This window comes from Adiantum capillus-veneris, chromosome 6 (genome assembly GCF_014529385.1).
Source record: "Adiantum capillus-veneris isolate H3 chromosome 6, ASM1452938v2, whole genome shotgun sequence".
Taxonomy (NCBI): Eukaryota; Viridiplantae; Streptophyta; class Polypodiopsida; order Polypodiales; family Pteridaceae; genus Adiantum; species Adiantum capillus-veneris.
The window spans coordinates 123,897,726-123,923,504 of NC_140936.1; the positions used below are offsets into that span (position 1 = coordinate 123,897,726).

Here is a 25,779-nt window from a genome sequence, read left to right on the forward strand (position 1 = left end):
AGTTAATCGTCGATTTCCTGTTTATTTGGGATTTACATCAGGCGCCGTTTTGCGAGCAATGCATGCATAAGCCGCATGGCAGGATCACTACACCATGCATGTCGATAGCCCATCGCGGGATCGACATTGTATGCACGGAAAATTGCAGGAGTTGACTCAGAGTTGAAAGGGGAAAGGTAGACCACATGGTGCATGTATGTTATGATGCCATGGAAGCATGGCTCCACGACATGGCATATATTGGCATGCGTGCTCATGCATGCTGCTAGAGATCGACACCATGGTACTCCAAGTTGTCACGCAATTCATGAGGTATGTAGTTGTTTTACATTTTTGATTCGCATGTGATTGCTTGCTATGGCGATGCCACGGTCTAGAATCTCGAGGAGATTGGCACAATCTGTTGCTCGCTGACATGAAGGGAGCCAAGGTGCTCCGTAGGGCTCGCTCCTTGTCGCCGCTTCTAGCAAACGACGACGAATACTTACCACGCAACGGTATTAGCAATTCCAATTATATCATGGCGGGAGCATACGTTGGCTATGAGCCCAATAGCTGGTCTGTGAAGCAAGGATTCAATTTGTGGGGGCATGTTGCTCGGCATGGCCGACTCCTTGTCACTGTTTCTAGAAGCAGATAGAGGACGTTTGCCACACATTACTAGTTGATTTCAGCTGAACTCGCTCGACAAGGTCGACTCTTTTTGTCCTGATATCTGTATGTCAACAACTGCCTCAGTTGGCTACCAGCAAGGCTTCAATTTACGCATCTTGTAGTGAAACTGCCCACGTTCGGCATATGCTATGAGCATACACACTTGGGAAGGATTAGGAAATGTGTTTGCAGGTTATTTCATTACGTACCAGATGGGCGTATGTGATACACAAGGGCGTCTATGCATATGCGATAACTCTCTCTCGCAAAGCACATATGGCTATGAGCTGGTTTGGAAGGAGTTTTTTCTTCCATCTTTCATGACAACAAGTGGCAGTCGACCGATCAGGTTAGCCAAGTTTATGTTTTCCTTGTTTTTTTTTTCTTTTTCCCATGTTTATATTTTACTTGGCAACTACTGTCGTTGTGCAAAGCAAAGTGCTTTGGCAGCTTTACACGATAGTTTTACACGAAGCAAGGCTTCTTCCTTGTGCCGTGATACTCCCCATTGACTTGGAATCAAGGGCATTGGCACACAAGTTTGGGGAACTGGTAAAATGGGAAATTTTGCTCACATTTTTGATGTGGCACCATCCCATTGTCATGTACCACTACCAGTACAGACTGTGCAAGGCACTTATGGTTTTGACTCTCACGCTTGAGACCGTTATAGTAGCCAAGGGCTTACACTTTGACAGACATGCGAATAACCTCCCAACCATCCTATATATAGGCCCTTGGCCAGGCCCCTGGCCCTCTTCTATATATAGACCCCTTCACTACATGTGTGTCCGGCACATTCCCCGGGCCATGCTCGTCCAGTCCTACCCTTGGCATGACACAAAAGTAAAATATGCTGGAATAAGCATCGTAATAAACACCAATATCGTAGCGTCGATATATATACCGATAAGCACCATCAAAATATACGTAGTTATAATTGTCAAAATAAACTTGTTTATACATGCTTGTATACATGCAGTTGTACGTGTCAAGAAGTTATCTGATACCGATGGTTCTTTTGACGCCTATACCTGGCAAATATAGTGATCTCTATTCCGAGGACCAAACCTGCAAAATGTTTTTGGGCAGAGAAAGCTGGGATCTGATGTTGCATGTATTGCAGCAATAGAAAACAACCCTCTCTACCCAAAGGAAGAGTGCACAAGCAACCGCACTCCACCTACAAGATGACGCTAAATTGCGGGTGTATACAGATTAGCAACTGTAAAAAGAACAAAACCACAAAATCAAAAGCTTGATCATGGCAAGTTCTCAAAAGCATAACCATAACGTCGACTCCCAAAACATAGGCACAATGGCATAACCATAACCATAATCTGATTGCCAAACCATAACTGTCACATGATTGCCATACCATCACTGCAAACCATAACCATAACTTGATTGTCAAACCCTAACCATACCATGATTGCCATACCATCATTGCAAAACCATAACCATAACTTGATTGCCAAACCTTGACCAAAACCTCTGTGCCATACCATAATTGCGAAACAAATCATAATCACAAATGGGATGAAAAACCATAAACATAAGCACTACAAAACTGTACATGCAAACAATCACTGAGTAAGATTGTATCAAGAAGACCACAGCTACAAAAAAGACTGTACAAAGAAGAGTGTATGAAGATGACTAAGTAAGATTATATCAAGAATATCATCATGGTAATGCCTCCCAATTGACGTCCCCTCCCTCCTCCTACAGCTAGGTCAAAAGGGCCACAAGTCCATGCTTGTACCCATACTTCTCCTCTTGGCATTGACGGAGCAAAAGATGCCGTGCGCACACTCACACACTCAGACAACTCAACAAACCACAAGGAATTTGCTTAAATTCAAACCCCCACACACCACACTCAAGAGATCAATAAAAACACTACCCACAAGCTCGATTCAAACTCCAAACGCCTCGACCTACAAGCCCTTACCTGTCCGCAGACACTACAAGGTGAATCGAGTTGATCAACACTTGAGATCACACTTGATGGTGACCAAAATATAATAAAAAAAACATCATAAATCTAAAAACTCCAGCCACAAAAGGTCACTCTCAAACCATAGCAAAGCCTTCACCAAACTCCACTCTGTTGGACTCTTTGGAGTAGCGCCAACCCTAATGGCACCGATACAGGGTCACATAGTCTTGTGGAAAGCCGCACCTTCTTCCCTCAATTCCTCACACAACACATCCATGGAAACCTCAGAACTTCCATAGACTCTCCCAAGTGAAAAATTGAAGAGAGAAATCTCTCATTCACTCCTCCACACACTCGAAAACAGGACACGAACGCTATGGGACTGCACTAGACCACCTGTAGGAACCTTGCTTCCTTCCCCACACAGAGAGGTGAAAGTGCCAAGAATTGGCTTCCAAAATGCTCCTCCGGCTCAAGCACTCATGTAAGCGTCACCGATGTGGCAAATTGAAGCCTTTTCACACCATTTTTTGTCATTTTTTGATCTTTTTTGAGCCAATTTTGGCCATTTTGGACCCTCGGCTGGCAGTTTTTGTGGGTAAAACCCCAAACGGACCCCAAAATTCACCAAATTTTGTACTCTTGATCCTTGATACCCAAAGCACTTTTCTATCCCCACATTCTATTTTCGACCACTTATAGGGTGGTGCACGCATCACCGCAGACCAGGCACCATAAATAGACAGTTACTGCATGTCCCAAACTTCTCGAGCGTGATGAGAGTACCCATATACTTGTTGCTTGAATTATTTACATTCTAGAAATATCAAACACATTATCTAGAGCCAAAATAGAACCATATCCAAGGCCCCGATACCCTATCCGAGCATGTACATGTGTCCGACTGGTAGCACGTGAGCCTGCTTATTCACAATGTGTACATGTTGCATCTTTTTCAAAATTGAAACCACTTTGCAAAGCTCCCAAATGCATATATTTACATATTTTTTTACATATGACCATGCATATAAACGCTAGTTTGTACACGCCAAAAGCGGTCTATCATCATTGCCCACCTTCTAGGTAGAGCATTTATGCTCAACCAAGAGACTATTTGCATTTCGAACCACATCCCTCGCAAAATATTTCTTCAATCTAAAACCATTTATTCTGTAGTGAAAACATCCACCAGAAAATTTTTCCAACTCATATGTGCCATTAGAAAATACATGCTTCACTCTATAGGGACCCAACCATTTGTCCCTCAACTTCTTTTGAAAAGTAAAATCCAATTGAGAATCATACTCCATCACCATATCTCCCTCTTTGATCTCTTTCTCTGGCAGTCTCTTATTTACTTTCTCCATCCTTGCCTCTGCTTGTTGAAAATAATAATCACTAGCTTTCTCTCTATTCATTCACAACAGCTCTAGAGAAAGAATTCTTTCTTGCAGCTTGTCATTATGCTCACCTTGCATTCTGCAGAACAACTTCAAGTCATCTAACTACACTTGTATGGTCATAAGAGCTTCCTTTCCATAAACAAGCTCATATGGTGTAAACTGTGTTTGACGCTCTATACGCAGTTCTATAATCCCACAAACACTTTTCCAAGTTAAAGTCCCAGTCTTTAGGATGCTCTCTAGCATACTTTGATAGCATCTTCACAATTTGACCATTGCAGTTCTCAACCAACCCATTGCATTGTGGGTAGTAAGGAGAAGAATGCATATGCTGAATTTCAATTTCTCCATGAGAGCAGCAAAAGTTTTTCCCCTAAACCCCAAAAGACGTTAAAGATTAGGTTAGATGTAGACTTACGTTAAATTAGATTTAGGTTTATTTTTAGTTAGATTTACGTTTATTTAGATTTACGCTTATTTACGTTAGATCGAGTCCACGCAAGAATTACTTACGGTTTAGGGTTTAGAGTTAGACGAACAGTGAAAAGATCTACTGTGAAAAGATGTTAAGATGCTGTGAAGTGCTACAGCTAGAGAAGAGGCAAAGGGGTTTTGTCCACTACATGCAGTATCATGTAGACGTGGGTCTGTAGATTTCTTGTACCCACAAATATAGGTATTGACCAATAAAGACGAGATTATAACCTAGTGGTTTTGATCTCCGTGCACCTCTAGACCGAGGTTTGCGGGGATTGGACATGACTAGAGAATGTGAGGTAGAAAGAGAGAGAGAGAGAGAGAGAGAGAGAGAGAGAGAGAGAGAGAGAGAGAGAGAGAGAGAGAGAGAGAGAGAGAGAGAGAGAGAGAGAGAGAGAGAGAGATAAGACGAAGAATGCCAATAGAATATTAAATTTGTTGTCCAGGTTATAATATTTTTATCCTCATTATGAGTAGTGACGAGGATGTGGGACCGTCCAACCAAAACACTTATCTCTCAACGAGGGTCTTATGTCCTTGTAATCAATGCAAGCATGCTGTGCGACGGACAAGACGTGTTTCTTTGCAGCACGTTCGCGAATTTGGTGAGTTCGATCCATCTATTATAGATCGAGTTGTTTCCAATTATAACTCGTCGGACTCTGACGCTGGCATACAAGCAGCAATCTTGCAACCCAATAGACGTGTTCGCAAGCGCTTTGGTCAAGCAGCATATGTGAGGCCACAAGATGTAGCCTCTAACAGCTCGGGGGATGATCATGCAGAGCACATTCCCAACGAGGCAATGTTTGAGCCCGAGATTGATGAAATGATCGAGACGATTATGGATTCAGAAAGGCTTATCTATGATGATATGAAAAGTGAAGCCGATACGCTATTGTATAATGGAGCACGTATGTCTAGATTGAAAGCACTCCTGGTTCTTCTCAACATGCAGGCAAAGTTTGGATGGAGTGACACTAGCGTCACAGCGCTTTTCAAGTGATCTATTACAATTAGTTTACTTTAATAAAACTCTAAATGTATAATGATTTGATAGATTTTTACACGACTGTATCGTATTTTTATGTTGTGTAGATTGCTTAAAGAGTACATACTACCAGCTGACAATGTGATGCCAGATTCCTGAGATGAAGCAAGAAAGATTTTGCGAAACTTGGGGATGGATTACAATTCTATCCACGCTTGTCCTAATGACTGCATTCTTTTTAGAGGGGAATACATAGACATGGAGAAGTGTCCGAAATGTGATTCCGAAAGATATCGAGTAGATCTCCACGGGACAAAAATTCCACAAAAGGTTTTGCGACATTTTCCTCTGCTTCCTCGCATCAAGCATTTCTTCGAATGTAAGTCCATGGCCGCCCTAGCATCATGGCATGAGGAGAATAAATCTTCGGATGGTGTGCTACGAATTCCTGCAGATTGCGTAGCCTCGAAACATATAGATGGAACATGGTCGGATTTTGCCAGGGAAGCTCGAAATTTGCGCTTAGGCCTGGCTATGGATGGCGTAAATCCATTTGGTCAAAGATCAACATCTTACAGTGTATGGCCCGTTGTCATCGTCAACTACAACATTCCCCCGTGGTTGACTACGAAGAAGGGGCACCTATGGCTAAGTTGGTGCAATGGATCTCACAAAAGGAGATCAACGTAGACTCCATACCATTCGCCAAACTAAATGCTCCGGAGCTTGTGTGCATGTTTGAGAAACATTTTCCTACTACCATGCTAACCATTCAGGTGCATCTTCTTGTTCACATAGTTGATGAGGTGGAAATAGCTGGCACAGTTCATTCCAGATGGATGTTCTTCGACTTAGAACGTTTCATGAAAACGCTTAAGGGATATGTGCGTCAAAAGGCACGTCCGGAGGGTAGCATGGCAGAAGGTTGGTTGGTATCAGAGTCCCTAGTGTACATTGGAGAGTGGCTAGACGGATTTGATAAAGCCCAGGACACGCTATGGCGAACCATAGATGATGAGCGCATATCTGGGATTGTCATGTGCAATCTCGGTGTTGAGAAGAAGATGACGGAAGATCTAGAGGCTAAAATCAACCGATTTTGCATGCTTCACAATCCAGTGATGCAAAAGTGGATTTCACAATATGAGGATGCAAAGCAAGAGCGACAAAGGGCACGAATCGAGTGGAGACGGGGAAGACGACCACCGATGCACTATCCGACGCTTCTGGAGAGCCTACCAACCTTCATGAGCTTAAGATGGTTGCACAACCAAATGAAAAGCGCACAACAATGCGGTGACGAAGTGACTGAGGAAGAGTGGGAGTACTCTCGGGGTTGCGCGACCAAGGTAAGTTTGCAATGTACGACTAGCTAGTGACGTTATTTCTAAACGTTTGAACGGCCACTCATAATCTTTGTTCGTTGTAGTATAAGTCATACACAGCAGCATGGTGTAAAGGTCGACATTTTAGGGTGGAACGAATCGACAAAAAGCGTTTTACTCAAGATTGTGGAATCATGGCAAAATTTGAACAGTCTAGTCGACGACGTTCCTCTGATGCAGATCCTGTGGTGGCGGAACTCACTTACTTCGGCACGCTGCAAGAGATTTTGAGGATCGATTACAGAGGATTTTTTGTCGACTTGTTCGACGTGCAATGGCTCAAGATAATCATGGAGGGTCGCAACGCTACTGTGCGTAGAGGAGAGTCTGGTTTTCTTGAGGTGGATTCTACTAAGAAATGGACTGACCTAAGAGACACTTTCGTACTACCCGAGCATTGTGAACAAGTAAGTATGTAAATAGTTAACATCCCCCTTTTACAAGTTATGTGCTTGAAAGCTCTCATGTAAGTTATGTGGCTCTGGCAGGTAATATTTCATCCTACAAAGTCTACATCAAACTGGTGGTACGTCATAGAGGTAGCCCCTCGTAGTGCAAGGACGTATGAAGGCTACCATGTGCCAATCACAACGGCATCAATGGAGGAGATCAGAGAAGATGCTCAATCAGAAGTCGCTGCGGTGGTGCCAGACGAGCATCAAGATGCTACTACTCTATATGGGGTGCATGCAGAGGAGCTACAAAATGAAACAGAGGATATGTGTTTAAACGGAGAGCTCTATATAGATATAGGAAGTTATGCTGAGTTATGCAAGGATGAGAGAGAGATCTCTTAAAGCCACAAATATTGTATTTGAACAATTTTGCTCCGTGTTGTAAAAGCTCTCGCTCTCTAAGTACCTTCCATGGTGTATAACGCTCTTTTCTACTCGCGCTCACATCTTTTGATTGAAAATTTTGAGTTTTCGACTTGCCTCTTCTATCACTCAATTCATTGCGTCATTGTATTTATATGCGTCATTACGTCATTGTATTTAATGGTCTTTGCGTCATTGTCTACTCTATTCATTGAATATTAAGTTTAAATATTCGTGTGTTTAATGCAGGTATGGATGATGAGGAGTTTCTTTCTTCTTTGTCACCGTAGCAGAGACAGTGGTACGTGGAGCGTCATCGCTCTGGCGCATCATCGCGCGTTCCTACTCCATCCGCATCTCCCTCTCTTTCGGAGCATTCGGCGCGCTCCGAAGCTTCGGCGTCGACGAGACTTCCTTCACACTTGTCTAGACACCGGCGCTCTAGTAGTGGCGGTGGCGGTTGTTGTGGGGATTCTGCCACCGATGCCTCCACACCGCCTCGTGTTCGACGAGGCTCTTTACCCTCCCCTTCTTTGCCCGCCCCCACACCAGCCACAACATCGCCATCTACGCCAGGTTTTGCACGGCTGACTGTTCCTAGCAGCTACACACCTCTACCTACTCCGCCAGGAGCCACCCCACTCGACACTCCTCGCTTCGGGGCCCAGACGCCGGTGGAGACACATGACGTCCGTACCCCCATCGACACGCCGCTAGAGACCCCTGCCGGGACACACAGGTTCACGCGTCACCGGCCAGAGGGCTTGCCTTACTCCGTCAACTTCAGCGATGGCATCATCATGGATGATGACGGCAAGAAGGTGATCTCACGCATGCCTGGTCTTTGCTCTCAGCTGTTTAGACACTACATACTAAACAAATGGAGTGAAGTACCAAGTGATTTAAAAAACAGAGTCATCAGCATACTTCATGATGAGTTTCCCGTTCCAACACGGGATCAACGCTTCAATGAAGACCTGATGAAGATTCGAATGCGCGAATACTGCAAACACAAGCGTTCCGAAGTGCAAAAAGCAATCAAGCATGGGTGGAACAGGCCAGATTGGCTGGCCAAAGAAGATTGCAAGAATGCGAAGAAAGCAGCGCGCGAGAATCCCGACAAGTGGAAGCAACAAAAGGATGCAGCCAAAGCGCGAGTAGAGGCAGGGAGCTCGCACCACTTGGGGAGCGGTGGATGGGCATCATTTGAGGCCGATTTTGTAAGTGTTTTCGCATTGCTCTTTATGTTCGATAGTTTAGGGTTTATGAGTTTTTTAATTCTAACATAATGAATTCTTTGTATGTTTTGACAGTGGTCGATGACAGGACGTGATCCCACACCGTACGAGCGCGAGTACGCAGGCAGGAAGGGCTTAAACGCCCTGATGGACATTCTCAGTTCTCGCGGTGGCATGGTTAGTATTAGGGTTTACTCTTTTCTATTTTTTGTATTGTTTTATAAATGTCGTTATATGTTTATACTTACTGAAAGCTGTCTTATTGTCTTTTTTTGCAGAATCCGACAGATACGCCGCTTGGATGCGATGAGACGTCTGACTAGACGACGTCAGTTTAGCCGTAGCTAGATAGCATTAGTTAAGGGTTTCTCATAGCTTATGTATCATGAGACGGATTTTATACGTCTTTTTGAACCATGTATATTATTACATTTGTCACCGCAGTTCATTTTGCCAATCAATTCTTTATGCCTATGATGTTGTACAATTGTCATTATTACATTTGCCAATCAATTCATTTTGCCTATGATATGTACAATTGTCAATTTTACGCTTGTCAGTTTTGCAAACAATGCGTCTTGTGGGTGACTATTTTGGGTCTATTATCTACCCTTGCACTTTTTTTAAAAAGTGAATCAAGTACAATATGGTTGATGGGTGGCAGAGCATTCAATGCCCTGTCACCAAAAAAAATTTCTCTCGGGCGTCGCTAAAACCGTCGCTATTTATGGCTCTGTAGTGTCGCTATAGACTTCTGTTTAAACGTCGCTATAACCGTTGCTATAGGCGTCGCTATATGCGTCGCTATAAGCGTCTCTATATAGCGACGCAAATAGCGACAGTTATAGCGATGCTCTCGTAGCGACGCTATTAGCGACGGTTGTAGCGACGTCGGGGGTTATAAAAACCCAGTGTATTTCCGTCGCTAACAGTGTCACAAGAGCACACAACCTCTTGTAGTGGGTATGAAGATAAGTCACAAATGATTGACGAGGGAATGATGTAGGAACAAACTTCTATTCTATCACTCATGTCAAAGATAACAATGTCTGCATGACTAATCCACTTGAAATGTTCTTAAATGAGATTTATAAAGGTGATTGGATTATTATTGGAAGCTATTTGAGTACTCTAGCAAAACAGGATGATTGGTCTAAACAAGAACTCAGGAGGATACGCACGAAATCATATGGGCACTTTTTGAGGGATGCTTACTTGCGGAAGCATCCTAAACAAAAGGGTGCTACACCACAATGGGTTATATGTAAAAAGTAAACAAAAGGGTGCTACACCACAGGGGCGTGTGGGAAACCTTCTCCAAGTTTAAAGAAAAATACTGGTGGAAGGGTATATATAAGATGTATCACAATTTGTAGAGTGTTGTGTAACTTTTCAAATGTATTAAAATGTCCGACATGGTGATGGATTGCACCCTACATATCCACTTAGTCTAGCCATGCACTATAAATGGGTTTTTGATCTAGTCACAATGCCCTTAGGACTCTGGCAGATGAGATACTTGGTTCTTGTTGCATGAGAGTACCTAACTAGCCAGGTTGAAGGAAGAGCATTAAGAGCTAAAACCACAAAATCTGTGTGCAAATTCCTTCTTGATGTGGGGATTTGTCGTTATGGTTGGTGGGGAAGATCACTACAGATAGATGTGAGCTAGATTCTGAGGAAGCAAGGGAGCCCTTTTTGAGATTAGGAATCAAGCTTTATCTTACTACGTCTTACAACCTTGAAGGCAATGGAAAGAGTGAAAGAGGGCATCCTCCTATCATCAAAGCTTTGGCCAAGGCTTGTGAAGGAAGATTTGGTGAGTGGCCAAAACTGTTGCCATATGCTTTATGGGCTGATCATACAACACATAGCTCAATAATTGATTATATGCCTGCGGATCTAATGTATGGTCAAAAGCCAGTGATGCCGGTTAAAGATACAACTACCTTGGATAGAGGGTCTTAGCAGGAAAGGTCTCCTTGCATTGCACATAAGGCAAGTAGAAAGAAGACCTAGAGACATCGAGGATGAAAATAACGACTCGAAATTGCAAGGTTGAAAAACAAGAACTACTTTGGTAAGGGACAATGGCTCAGGAGCAAAGAAATTGACAAAGATGACCAGGTTTTAATGAATGATAATAGCCTTGATAACCAGCACACAGTCATGCAAAAGTTTTCAAAAAGATGGTTTGGACCATATGTTCTAAAGCATGTGCATGAACATGCTACTTACAGCTTGTCTGAACTAGATGGTACAGAAGTAAAGATTCTCATTGCAGAAAAAAGGATCAAAATGTTTAAGAGAAGAGGTGACAATGAACCAGAAGATGTTGATGACGAGGAAGAGCAAAACACAGGTGAAGATGAAGCTTTGAAATCATATAGTGAAGAAGAAAGCAAGGAATATGTACAAGGGGGCTGATCTTACAAAGAGAAAATGTGGCACATACCAGAGAATGTGTAGGTTTAGAGGGATGGATGTCGTGTTGTGACACATACATAGTGGGAACAAATGCTACAAGATCTATCTTGAAAATTTTTAGATACATAAGTATATTTTCTATAATATACATATGCATATCTAAGTATAATAATAAGCTTTCTATCTCATCCTATTATTTATTTCAAGGGTAACATATTCTTACTTTATTGTGAATAGCTCCGCCTCTTTAACTTGGGGCAAAAAGAATTGGTTCTTTCTTTCTACTATCTCATTATTATCTCACACCATAGCTAGATCTTATATCTAAGGTAACTTCCAATATATATATATACTATGTATTTTTCATATTTTTATTATATTTCTTAGCTACTAGGAAGGAATCAAATCCTAGTGGGATACTAGCTTGCATGATTCTCAAAGATACACCTATTTTAATGCATTATTGCAAGAATGATTACAAATCTTTGTCAAGGAGCAAAGTCATGCTTTCATATTGCATGAGATGTCCATTGCAATAAAATGAAAGTCAAAGTTAAGGGGACCACAAGAAGAACCTATTTTGATGATTTTTTTACACAAGGTTCCAATCCGAATTGAAAAACGTATATAAAATGGGAGTCGTAGGTTATGAGTTAAATAATCTGCCCCTATTTTTACTTTTGTAATTGGAGCCATGGTTGACAAGATATAATCAAAATACTGGACCCCAGTCTGCCCACATCATGTAGGGACAACTCATTTCAAAACTTTCCAGTTTTTGTTCACAGTGGCTCTTCTCTTCTTGTGTAAACCCTTGGGGATTTCCTTCACCTATAAAATGGGACCTTTTCATCCTTGAAAACCATTCAAGACATTCGCGATATGAATTCATGAGGGTGTGAAAGTAGTAATGCCTAATTGTACTTAGCCATAAATATAACCCTAAGCCTACACTTACTCCTAGAGGAAGACTAGCCAACCTTGTACGCTATCCTTGGAATATAAGCTCTAATGAAAGAAGGACTTGAACTTGGTGCATCAATCAAGGTTTGAAGTCTTCACTCTTCTTATCTCTCCATAAAAAATGGTGAATAACTATCGAAGGGTTTGTCAAGTAAGATGGGTTCTACTTTGATATTTTTGTTGATTTTTTAATGTTTTATTTTTCATCTCTAATCCAACATATATCTTTAATTTCATCTCCTTCTCTAACCAAACCTATCTCTCTCACTCTAGAAATTCATTCTCTCTACAAATTCTAGGTTCTTCTTGCTACAGGTATACCGCAGTACCCTTATTGCCTACAGACAACAATAGGGCTTGGGAGGGAAACTTATCATCTCTTTAATTCTCTCATATCTACATTTTTCACATGCTGTCCTAGATTAATAATCCAAATCATGTGAATTGCTATCGTTTCCACTCTATGCGATCTATTAGAATTAACGTATGGATTAGCCGTAAAATACACTTTCAACAACGTATATTGTTTCTCTTTGGGCCAGAAAGGCTCAATGTAATACTTCCTTCATTGAATCCTATCACACTATCCTTTATAGACTATAACTTTTCTTTTGATGTCAGTGTAGTTATCTTGCTATGAACCAAGAGGATTTGTACACATAATTAATCCCAATCACTAGAAAAAATATAGATACTATGGTAAACACAAAATTACAATTCCAAAGAACAATTCGTAACCTATTTGGTCGGCAAAGATTGAATGCCATTAACTCATATATTAACCCTTTCATATTATCCATTTTTTCCTATGCAAGGATTTCATCTCACGGCTCAAACCCCTCTCGGCTCTCATGCCATAATATTGTAGCACAAGCCCCAAATTCTTCCATCACATTATGCATCAAAGCACTCAAGGCACCAAGCACTCAAGGCATTGAAGCATGAGAGTTGAAGCCTTCTTGCATTCAAGTTTTGGTAGAGCTATAATGTAGCAACATTTGAGTCATCAAAACTCTTACAAGAAAGTGCATGCATTTAGGCCAAAATTTTCATACATTTACCCAAATGTGATTCCATGATGTATATGCACCTAACACGGAACACATGTGCACCCCATACGTGCACCATCAATGGAATCCTCTAGATTCCCAAAGAAAGGAGAACAAATCATAGAACATGAGGCCCTAATGATGTTTCCAAAAGGAAATGATAACCTAGATTGTAAGTGTTTAGACATTGTCCCAAACCATAAAGTTTATTTGGAGGTAAGACCTACACTATTTTTACCTCAAATTCGATCTTATGAGCCCCATCCGACGTAACCTATGCTAGACTCCTTGGTAAAAATCCATGCATTTTGTGTAATTCAGCTTATAGGGTGTCTTGTTGGGGTAAGCCTTAGCTCACACTCACGGTGAGAACACTCCCTAAAAGCCAAGCATGCACCATTTAAGTGCATAGTCACATTTTCCCCATGGAGCCTACAAACCCTCACACATGCTACGCACTGGATGGCCACATGGATTGGTAGGTCACGCTACCCTTGCCATTTTTACTTGTGGTGCATATTCATCCATTGATTGCACTTCTCTACACCAAAGCTTGTAAACCCTCTCTCCAATTCCAATTAATCAAGCAAGCTATTTCCATTCTTCATTGTGTATTGATCTCATTCTCTAGTCTACTCCTAATTATCCTTAGGTACATTAATGAATGCCACAATGTTGTATCCACCATAGCCCAACACCTACTCCTCTCTACCTATATATAAAGAGAGTGCAAAGATAGATAGTTAGTGATTATAGCTTAGGTTTCTTTCTTCTCTACTTAAGAAGAGATGCACTCCTATAATCTATAAAAGGTTGGCTTTATTCATTGCAATAGGGTAAGTGAGAGTGGCTATTATCTCGATTGGCATACCTGTTTACAGGAATTGAGGGACACCATCGAGAACTATGGTCCTAATAATAGAGTCTTTTTAGACCTGCTTATGGATTTACCATTATTGAGCTATTGGAAAGCTCGATAGGAATTCATGCCAACTTAGCACTGTCAAACCCTTAATCCATTTTTCGAACTCCACTTGTTGGTGAAGGTATTGCCAAAAAAGAAACAATTCCCAAGATATTCTCATAAATATTGCATTGCTACTCGAAATGAGGGAAAAAGTTGTGTGTGTGTGTGTGTGTGTGTGAGAGAGTGAGAGAGAGAGAGAGAGAGAGAGAGAGAGGGTGAGAGAGCTTAGGAAAAATGTGTCATGGTTTTTAATTTCAAAATTGAAGATCGAGTGCAAAGGGAAAAGGAGAAATTTTGCCCCAAAATAGAGAAAAATAGTGTAAAAACCCGAAAAATTAACCTAACTTTGTCAAATTTCCTCTTGGCAAATTCAAGGAAAGGAATTTTATATGTTTGGAAAAATGATTTTTCCTGAACACTGGAGAGAGAGAAAGAAAGAGAGTCCAGGAGTGCACGTAAGTGATAATTTTGTTCCACAGAAAAGTGGCCCACGGAACCTTGAAAGAATCATCACACAGTTATGCAGAGAGAGAGAGAGAGAGAGAGAGAGAGAGCCTTGGAAGAATCACCTACACAGTTATGGAGTGAGTGAGAGATAGAACCTTGGAAAAATCATCCGGATTCTTTTGTACCTTAATTGTATCGTAAGATTCATATGATGTGTCACACGGCGAGTTATAAAGTTAGAACTGCGTACGCGGGAAGGGAGGCACACACGCACAGAGAGAGAGAGAGAGAGAGAGAGAGAGAGAGAGAGAGCGAGCTTGATCCTTTATATCATGGGCGCAATCGCGATGCTGGGTACATTGATTATGGTGGTGGCACTGCTGCAAGCTGCATGTGTGCCCGTGATGGGTGAGAAGACGTGCCAGGCAAATTCAGAGAATTCGGGCGACTGCTGCAACACGAATAGCTGCCACAAGACCGACTGCTCGCCACCGGTGACGAGAAAGACGGCGGCCATCCTGACCGTGAACGACTTCTCACCGGGCGGGGACGGCGGAGCTCCGTCGGAATGCGACGGAAAGTTTCACAAAGATACAGAGAGAGTGGCGGCGCTGTCGACGGGGTGGTACAATCAGGGCAGCCGATGCGGGAAGACTATCCACATCCATGGCAATGGCCGGAGCACCACTGCCAGGGTGGTGGACGAGTGCGACTCGCGAAACGGGTGCGACTCCGACCACGCCGGCCAGCCTCCCTGCCCCAACAATATCGTCGACGTCTCCGATGCCGTGTGGAAGGCCCTGGGAGTCTCCAAAAACGATGACAGCTACGGCTTTATGGACGTCACTTGGCACGATTGATCGAATGCATATTTTGCTTAGCACGAAATGTTTTCCGATTAATTGCATAATTTTGGAGGGAAGAAAAATTCTCATCCTAATTCTCATAACAAGCCTTCAATAAAATTACAGCGCAAACTCGAGTAAACTCAACTATGGGTACATTGCGAAAGCAATACATTTATGTAATGATTTTGCTCAGCTTTAATTTCTATAGCACATTATTAAACCCCACCCCTCCCCTAGAAGTGCTCACGTGTTTATTTACAACACACCTAGCTCGAAGTTATATTATGGAAGAAAAGCACACCTGGTTTGCAAATGGATTTTCACTCTCATTATGCATTGAGGGATTATAGGTCTCCCTAATCTCAAGGGTAAATCTCTCCAAAGTTGTCGGAAATTCCACGACACTAAGTGACACGGAGAGTGGGTAAGGGGATTGACGGCGAAGAAGTGCGGCGGGCATCTCGAGGTAGGTGGGAGTGCCCAAAAAATGGGGGCACCGGTGAGGAGCTTGGAATGGAACCAATGACCTCGCACGCCAATGCTTTTTGAAGCATGAGCTAGCCACTACGCCCGCCCGCGCACGTTTGAAAGCATAGCCATTTTAACTAATGTTATAAACGCAAAACCTGGACTGGCGTAGGACTGAACCCGGACAGGGCCCCTGGCCGGGTTTAGTTTTAACAAAGCATCCACGGTGCAGATCGCCTCGATAACTGCGTATGGACTTCCCATCCATGGATCCCCTTACCACCACCACCCCCCCCCTCCCCCAAATGACATGTGTTATTGTCAAGGCTAGGGACTTGCTACGCGCCGTGTGCGAGCCACAAAAGCTCCTAGCACACAGTCATACAACAGACAAGCTCACAAGGAAGAACGGTGTGTCACTCACTTTCCTGCGTAGTTGCAAATGAAGGATTCCCGCGCCACGAAGAAGAGGGAGACGCCGCTACGCCGCGCTCAACCGCCCCCCCCCTTCCCCCAAATGACATGTGTTATATAGTCCTGAGGTTGGAACATGGACAAAAAGGAAACTCTTAACTGCAGGTGATCATGAAAAGATGAAGTGACTTGTAGTACAAGGTTACGCCCCACTTATATGAACTTATAATTCATGTCTAGAACAAGAGAAACCTTCATTGGAGGTACTTCTAGATGTGCACATTAGTTAATGAGGGGTGTTAAACGTGTATCAAGATGTGTGCTCCTAGTTTAAAGGCCCTCTAAAAGTGCTACTATCTAGTCTATGTGAAGGCTAGGGAGAAGAAAATGTCTTATTTTGGACAAAAATTAGGGCTAAGGTTCGAAATGATTGTTCACAAGAGTTGGAATCAAAAACTCATATATGAGGATGGGTATGAACAGAAATTTGTCAAAGTACATAGTAGGCCTCCTTAGATAACGTTTCTGTACTTGCCAAGGTGATCATCAGTGCATAGGTAAGGATGTACCCATCTACAAGTAAATTTCAAAAAATGAACGACAAGATATATATGGGTTCAACATAGGTCCTTGTTTACTTCATACAACTACACATTGGAAACTACTTTTACACGTTTGGGTTCAATATAGCACAAGCACTACTAGGCTAGTATAACAATCAAGATTGGTTGAGAATGGTTCCATTATGAATTCACCCGAAGAACCCTATCGGAATCTAGTACACCTCCCAAACACGCTAGAGGACTCACACATTCTTATTCCATATATAGAACCCTTTAGGAGAGGCATGGGGGGGCGGGATACAGATTACTCAACAACCTTGTTACAAAACATTTTTTTGTAATTCTAGAGGAATAAAATGGAAAGAGACACTGGCAATGGTAGTTCAACGTCATGCAATGATATAAGAATTGTGAATGTACACAACTTCTTGCAGACCGCCTATCATTGCAAACAAAGCACAAAGTAGCATATATAGCTGCAATCATAACGATTTCGTGAGCGTCAACATCCAAGACCATAACCTCGATGAGACAGAAGGTAAATGGAGGTTCCCATATATGGTGTAGGCCCTAACTTTAGAGATGTTACAGATGGGAGCACGATATGCTAATTAAAACAACATGCTACAAGTAATAGATTTATGGATCTTCATACCTATCAAATCGCATATACACCATATTCAAGCTATACACAATGTGAGCTATAGAGAGTTGGAGAGAGTTCGAAAAAGAGCACGTGCACCTCCTAAAACAGAGTGCTACACAAGCACAGGGAGAAGAGAGAAGAGAGATGAGAGATGAGAAACATAAAAAACAGATAGAGAACTAGGTGCAAATGTCGTTCCATGCAAGAATGAGCATTTTTCTCTTGTACGGATTTATTTATGGATTTCTTGAATGCTCAAAATGAATATGGAGTATCCGCCTGGACATAAAGCGACCTTAGCCGATAAAGTGCTCTTTGTTTATACAACATCAATAAACTTGATATCCCTTGCACTTTTCCATAGTTCATTTCATATTTTCCACTTGTCATCTGCAATAGTGATATATTTTTCTCCTTTCCATTACATACCTCTTCGTTAGAAAAGCAATCATTAGGCAAAATTTGGACTCACAAAGGGGCCCTTTAAGGAGTTTGACTTTACCTCTCCCTACCAAAACGGGCGCATAGATAAATTTTTGCAAATAAACACCAAAGTTGGCAGAGGTTTGACAGTTAGAATGTCCTCTTCAATCTCTATAAAAAAAATCTTCTAAAATATAAGGAATCTCATGGCGTGCTATATATCAGTAAATAGAGCTTGAAGAGGACATTCTAACTGTCAAACCTCCGCCAACTTTGGATTTTATTTGCAAAAATTTATCCATGCGTCCGTTTTGGTAGAAAGAGGTAAAGTCAAACTCCTTAAAGGGCCCCTTTGTGAGTCCAAATTTTGCCTAATGTGTTCTTAATTGCTCACTTAAGAATTTGCAAAGTATACTTATCAAAAAACAATGGTTAAAAATTTATGCTAGAAATATGATCGATGTATCAAAATAAAAATCTATAAATGTAAACAAACACATATTCTCATGCTTGTCATCATCAACATACTGCATATTCTAATGTTCCATACCACTAGAATAAGTTTTATATGTCATATCATGATGTATCAGGATATCATTGATCACCATCATTTTGCAATATTCAATTTACATAAATTTCAAGTCCAATTCATTAACAGTGTCGACATCAAATCATGATAAACCAAATCCAAGTTCAAGTCCACATCTCTTTCATTATATACTCGAGTAACAAATTAAATCATAGTAGGGGTAGTGGTGGCCAACCAATGCAACATGATTTTGTAATCAATGTTGCCTAAATCAGTGAATCCACACCAATAGGACATGCTACATAAATTGATGAATCTACACTGATATTGTTTACACAAGTGAACTTGTTGTTTGTTAGAATGTTGCCTAAATCGATAAATCTGCAATGTTAATTGGTGTTTTCAAAATCAACAAATCTACACGAGGATGAGCATATGTACACTGCCTAAATTGACGAAACTATGTGCAGGTTGAGGAGAGTACCCCTTGACGGGCAATAGAAGAAAACTCCCAAAAATAAGTGCCCTTTAATGAAGGTGGTTCCCACCACTTGTCACAAACACAAACACATAGAGCACTACTTCTTTTTCCTTATGCCATATACATACACAGGTTTCAGAAAAAGGATGTAGAGACCAGAAAGCTCAAATGCAAAATAAAGCTTCAAAAACAAAACCCTTCTCTTAATTGAGACATTAATTTGTGGGGCTAGAGCCAAATTATGTGTGCATAGGTGCGTTAGGAATCTTTTGAGAGGTTCTACGTACACACATAAAAGTCAAACTCCAATTTTTTCATTCAAATGGTCCATTTCATCTCAAAAAATACTTCCAATGTGCACACAATCAAGCAAGTAAATGAAAAATGCAATGAAATTGATTACGAACACAACGGCAAGAAGAAAACTGAGTGATCTAATGGGGGGGTACATGCTCCTAATGCTCAATCTTCTCAAATGTCTTGGTAGTGGCCCCAAGATCTTTAGCCTTCCAATGAAATTGAACTTGATTAAGCTCTATAGATGCATTTTATTACTAGTTCTAACATACTAGAATCACATAAGGGTGACTCTAGAAAGTGTTAATTACACACCATACTCAAATACCAATTGTTGGGCTATGGCGGATACACCATTGAGGCATTCATGGTTGCACCTAAGGATAATTAGGAGTAGACTAGAGAATGAGCTCAATACACAATGAAGAATGAAAATAGGTTCCTGGATTGGTTGGAATTGGAGAGAGGGTTTATAATCTTTGGATATTGGCCATATATAGGATCAAAGTAGAGAAGTGCAATCAATAGGTGAATGGATATGCCCCATAAGTGGAAGGGTCTCACATTGGTATCAGAGCTCAGGGGAAGAGCGAGCTATGGAGGAGAGGGGAAAAGCATTGCATGGTTGTGCGTGTTTTCTCTCTCTCTCTCTCTCTCTCTCTATCTCTCTCTCTTGGATCTTGCAAAGAACCATGGCGATCTCTCTATCTCGCCTTAAGGAAGGACGTAGGTGTGGAGGAGTGCATGAAATCATGCAATGGACGAGCAACCAAGTTTTTTTTGGAGAAGCAGTGTGCGAAAACCCTAAGCCGGGAAAGGGGAGATTTTCGCCCTGCACAAAATCGGACCAGGAGGGCATCGTTGGGAGCGCCTTGAGAAACTGGGAAAGTTTTGACCCTGCCTCGATCGGCTGCAAGTGATGGCTCCAGTGAGAGATATCTCTTCCTTTGCATCGCGCAGAGTCGGTCAAATCTGTTGCAAGTGAATCTCAAGTTCATTTTAAAAAAAAAACAAAGTTTTTAGGGCTCCATACGATGCAAGCCAATTCGTTGGCACCTGCAAATTGATCGAAGTTTTCCCGTTCATCCTCGGCTGCAAGTTGATTGTCGTTTTCAAGTTAATCGTCGATTTCCTGTTTATTTGGGATTTACATCAGGCGCCGTTTTGCGAGCAATGCATGCATAAGCCGCATGGAAGGATCACTACACCATGCATGTCGATAGCCCATCGCGGGATCGACATTGTATGCACGGAAAATTGCAGGAGTTGACTCAGAGTTGAAAGGGGAAAGGTAGACCACATGGTGCATGTATGTTATGATGCCATGGAAGCACGGCTCCACGACATGGCATATATTGGCATGCGTGCTCATGCATGCTGCTAGAGATCGACACCATGGTACTCCAAGTTGTCACGCAATTCATGAGGTATGTAGTTGTTTTACATTTTTGATTCGCATGTGATTGCTTGCTATGGCGATGCCACGGTCTAGAATCTCAAGGAGATTGGCACAATCTGTTGCTCGCTGACATGAAGGGAGCCAAGGTGCTCCGTAGGGCTCGCTCCTTGTCGCCGCTTCTAGCAAACGACGACGAATACTTACCACGCAACGGTATTAGCAATTCCAGTTATATCATGGCAGGAGCATACGTTGGCTATGAGCCCAATAGCTGGTCTGTGAAGCAAGGATTCAATTTGTGGGGGCATGTTGCTCGGCATGGCCGACTCCTTGTCACTGTTTCTAGAAGCAGACAGAGGACGTTTGCCACACATTACTAGTTGATTTCAGCTGAACTCGCTCGACAAGGTCGACTCTTTTTGTCCTGATATCTGTATGTCAACAACTGCCTCAGTTGGCTACCAGCAAGGCTTCAATTTACGCATCGTGCAGTGAAACTGCCCACGTTCGGCATATGCTATGAGCATACACACTTGGGAAGGATTAGGAAATGTGTATGCAAGTTATTTCATTACGTACCAGATGGGTGTATGTGATACACAAGGGCGTCTATGCATATGCGATAACTCTCTCTCGCAAAGCACATATGGCTATGAGCTGGTTTGGAAGGAGTTTTTTCTTCCATCTTTCATGACAACAAGTGGCAGTCGGCCGATCACGTTAGCCAAGTTTATGTTTTCCTTGTTTTTTTTTTCTTTTTCCCATGTTTATATTTTACTTGGCAACTACTGTCGTTGTGCAAAGCAAAGTGCTTTGGTAGCTTTACACGATAGTTTTACACGAAGCAAGGCTTCTTCCTTGTGCCGTGATACTCCCCATTGACTTGGAATCAAGGGCATTGGAACACAAGTTTGGGGAACTGGTAAAATGGGAATTTTTGCTCACATTTTTGATGTGGCACCATCCCATTGTCATGTACCACTACCAGTACAGACTGTGCAAGGCACTTATGGTTTTGACTCTCACGCTTGAGACCGTTATAGTAGCCAAGGGCTTACACTTTGACAGACATGCGAATAACCTCCCAACCATCCTATATATAGGCCCTTGGCCAGGCCCCTGGCCCTCTTCTATATATAGACCCCTTCACTACATGTGTGTCCGGCACATTCCCCGGGCCATGCTCGTCCAGTCCTACCCTTGGCATGACACAAAAGTAAAATATGCTGGAATAAGCATCGTAATAAACACTAATATCGTAGCGTCGATATATATACCGGTAAGCACCATCAAAATATACGTAGTTATAATTGTCAAAATAAACTTGTTTATACATGCTTGTATACATGCAGTTGTACGTGTCAAGAAGTTATCTGATACCGATGGTTCTTTTGACGCCTATACCTGGCAAATATAGCGATCTCTATTCCGAGGACCAAACCTGTAAAATTTTTTTGGGCAGAGAAAGCTGGGATCTGATGTTGCATGTATTGCAGCAATAGAAAACAACCCTCTCTACCCAAAGGAAGAGTGCACAAGCAACCGCACTCCACCTACAAGATGACGCTAAATTGCGGGTGTATACAGATTAGCAACTGTAAAAAGAACAAAACCACAAAATCAAAAGCTTGATCATGGCAAGTTCTCAAAAGCATAACCACAACGTTGACTCCCAAACCATAGGCACAATGGCATAACCATAACCATAATCTGATTGCCAAACCATAACTGTCACATGATTGCCATACCATCACTGCAAACCATAACCATAACTTGATTGTCAAACCCTAACCATACCATGATTGCCATACCATCATTGCAAAACCATAACCATAACTTGATTGCCAAACCTTGACCAAAACCTCTGTGCCATACCATAATTGCGAAACAAATCATAATCACAAATGGGATGAAAAACCATAAACATAAGCACTACAAAACTGTACATGCAAACAATCACTGAGTAAGATTGTATCAAGAAGACCACAGCTACAAAAAAGACTGTACAAAGAAGAGTGTATGAAGATGACTAAGTAAGATTATCAAGAAGATCATCATGGTAATGCCTCCCAATTGACGTCCCCTCCCTCCTCCTACAGCTAGGCCAAAAGGGCCACAAGTCCATGCTTGTACCCATACTTCTCCTCTTGGCATTGACGGAGCAAAAGATGCCGTGCGCACACTCACACACTCAGACAACTCAACAAACCACAAGGAATTTGCTTAAATTCAAACCCCCACACACCACACTCAAGAGATCAATAAAAACACTACCCACAAGCTCGATTCAAACTCCAAACGCCTCGACCTACAAGCCCTTACCTGTCCGCAAACACTACAAGGTGAATCGAGTTGATCAACACTTGAAATCACACTTGATGGTGACCAAAATATAAAAAAACAAACATCATAAAGCCAAAAACTCCAGCCACAAAAGGTCACTCTCAAACCATAGCAAATCCTTCACCAAACTCCACTCTGTTGGACTCTTTGGAGTAGCGCCAACCCTAATGGCACCGATACAGGGTCACATAGTCTTGTGGAAAGCCGCACCTTCTTCCCTCAATTCCTCACACAACACATCCATGGAAACCTCAGAACTTCCATAGAATCTCCCAAGTGAAAAATTGAAGAGAGAAATCTCTCATTCACTCCTCCACACACTCGAAAACAGGACACGAACGCTATGGGACTGCACTAGACCACCTGTAGGAACCTTGCTTCCTTCCCCACACAGAGAGGTGAAAGTGCCAAGAATTGGCTTCCAAAATGCTCCTCCGGCTCAAGCACTCATGTAAGCGTCACCGATGTGGCAAATTGAAGCCTTTTCACACCATTTTTTGTCATTGTTTGATCTTTTTTGACCCAATTTTGGCCATTTTGGACCCTCGGCTGGCAGTTTTTGTGGGTAAAACCCCAAACGGACTCCAAAATTCACCAAATTTTGTACTCTTGATCCTTGATACCCAAAGCACTTTTCAATCCCCACATTCTATTTTCGACCACTTATAGGGTGGTGCACGCATCACCGCAGACCAGGCACGGTAAATAGACAGTTACTGCATGTCCCAAACTTCTCGAGCGTGATGAGAGTATCCATACTTGTTACTTGGATTATTTAAATTCTAGAAATATCAAACACATTATCTAGAGCCAAAATAGAACCATATCCAAGGCCCCGATACCCTATCCGAGCATGTACATGTGTCCGACTGGTAGCACGTGAACCTGCTTATTCACAATGTGTACATGTTGCATCTTTTTCAAAATTGAAACCACTTTGCAAAGCTCCCAAATGCATATATTTACATATTTTTTTACATATGACCATGCATATAAACGCTAGTTTGTACACGCCAAATGCGGTCTATCATCATTGCCCACCTTCTAGGTAGAGCATTTATGCTCAACCAAGAGACTATTTGCATTTCGAACCACATCCCTCGCAAAATATTTCTTCAATCTAAAACCATTTATTCTGTAGTGAAAACATCCACCAGAAAATTTTTCCAACTCATATGTGCCATTAGAAAATGCATGCTTCACTCTATAGGGACCCAACCATTTGTCCCTCAACTTCTTTTGAAAAGTAAAATCCAATTGAGAATCATACTCCATCACCAGATCTCCCTCTTTGATCTCTTTCTCTGGCAGCCTCTTATTTATTTTCTCCATCCTTGCCTCTGCTTGTTGAAAATAATAATCACTAGCTTTCTCTCTATTCATTCACAACAGCTCTAGAGAAAGAATTCTTTCTTGCAGCTTGTCATTATGCTCACCTTGCATTCTGCAGAACAACTTCAAGTCATCTAGCTACACTTGTATGGGCATAAGAGCTTTCTTTCCATAAACAAGCTCATATGGTGTAAACTGTGTTTGACGCTCTATACGCAGTTCTATAATCCCACAAACACTTTTCCAAGTTAAAGTCCCAGTCTTTAGGATGCTCTCTAGCATACTTTGATAGCATCTTCACAATTTGACCATTGCAGTTCTCAACCAACCCATTGCATTGTGGGTAGTAAGGAGAAGAATGCATATGCTGAATTTTAATTTCTCCATGAGAGCAGCAAAAGTTTTTCCCCTAAACCCCAATCCACGATCAGAAATGATAACCATAGGAGCTCCAAACCTGCAACACACCTGTTCATATAAAAAGGAGGCCACTCTTCCTACTGTTACATCTTTTACTGCTCTTTCCTCCACCTAGTTTGTTAAATAGTCCACAGCCACAAGGATATACCTTTTTCCATTGTTGGTCTTTGGCATTGGACCTACAACATCTACTCCCCATTTTGCAAATGCATCAAAAAGACATTATAGCTTTTTCAGGCTCAGCTAAAAGCTTCTGATTTGCAAACACTTGGCATTCATGGCATGACTTGCACAAAAAATAAGCATCTCTCATCATAGAGGGCCAACAGTAACCTCCTCTCAAAACACGAAAGACAACCTGATCCTTGCCTTGATGGCCTGTTTCTTCATGGTAGTGCTCCAAAATCAAGCCTATCTCTTCTTTGTACGACACATTTCTCAAAATGCTATCCTTGCCATTAAGCATGAGATCCTCACGTACCAATGTGTAGTTTCTTTCTTTTGCAACTATTCTCTAACGTCGAACCTTTGACATGTCTTTGGACATTGCCCTCTACCAAGAAATACTTCTACATCTTGCAATGATTCCCTTCGTGCATACAAGGCTTCCTTGACCTTTAAAGGAGCTAGCAAGGCATCCAACTTGTCCCTAGCCAACTCATCAGCTTCTTTATTCTGCTCACGAGGAACATGCTTACACTGTATCTTCTCAAACTCATGCAAAAGCTTCTTGATGCCATAGAACCACTTCTTCAAATTGTCTTTCTTAACATTCCACAAACCAAGCAACTGATTCATGACTAGCAATGCATCCCCTTTTGCAATGACCCTCTTCAATCCAAACTCAACACACTG

The 25,779-nt window shown here is 41.9% G+C and overlaps 1 protein-coding gene across 1 annotated transcript; it reads left to right on the forward strand.

Annotated features, from left to right (window-relative positions):
• The first annotated feature begins 15,044 nt into the window (after positions 1–15,044).
• On the forward strand, positions 15,045–15,889 carry LOC147456210 (kiwellin-like). Its single transcript, XM_086515420.1, has one exon. The coding sequence runs from the start codon at positions 15,094–15,096 to the stop codon at positions 15,619–15,621; it is 528 nt and encodes a 175-aa protein (XP_086371546.1). The 5' UTR covers positions 15,045–15,093; the 3' UTR covers positions 15,622–15,889.
• Positions 15,890–25,779: the final 9,890 nt, after the last annotated feature.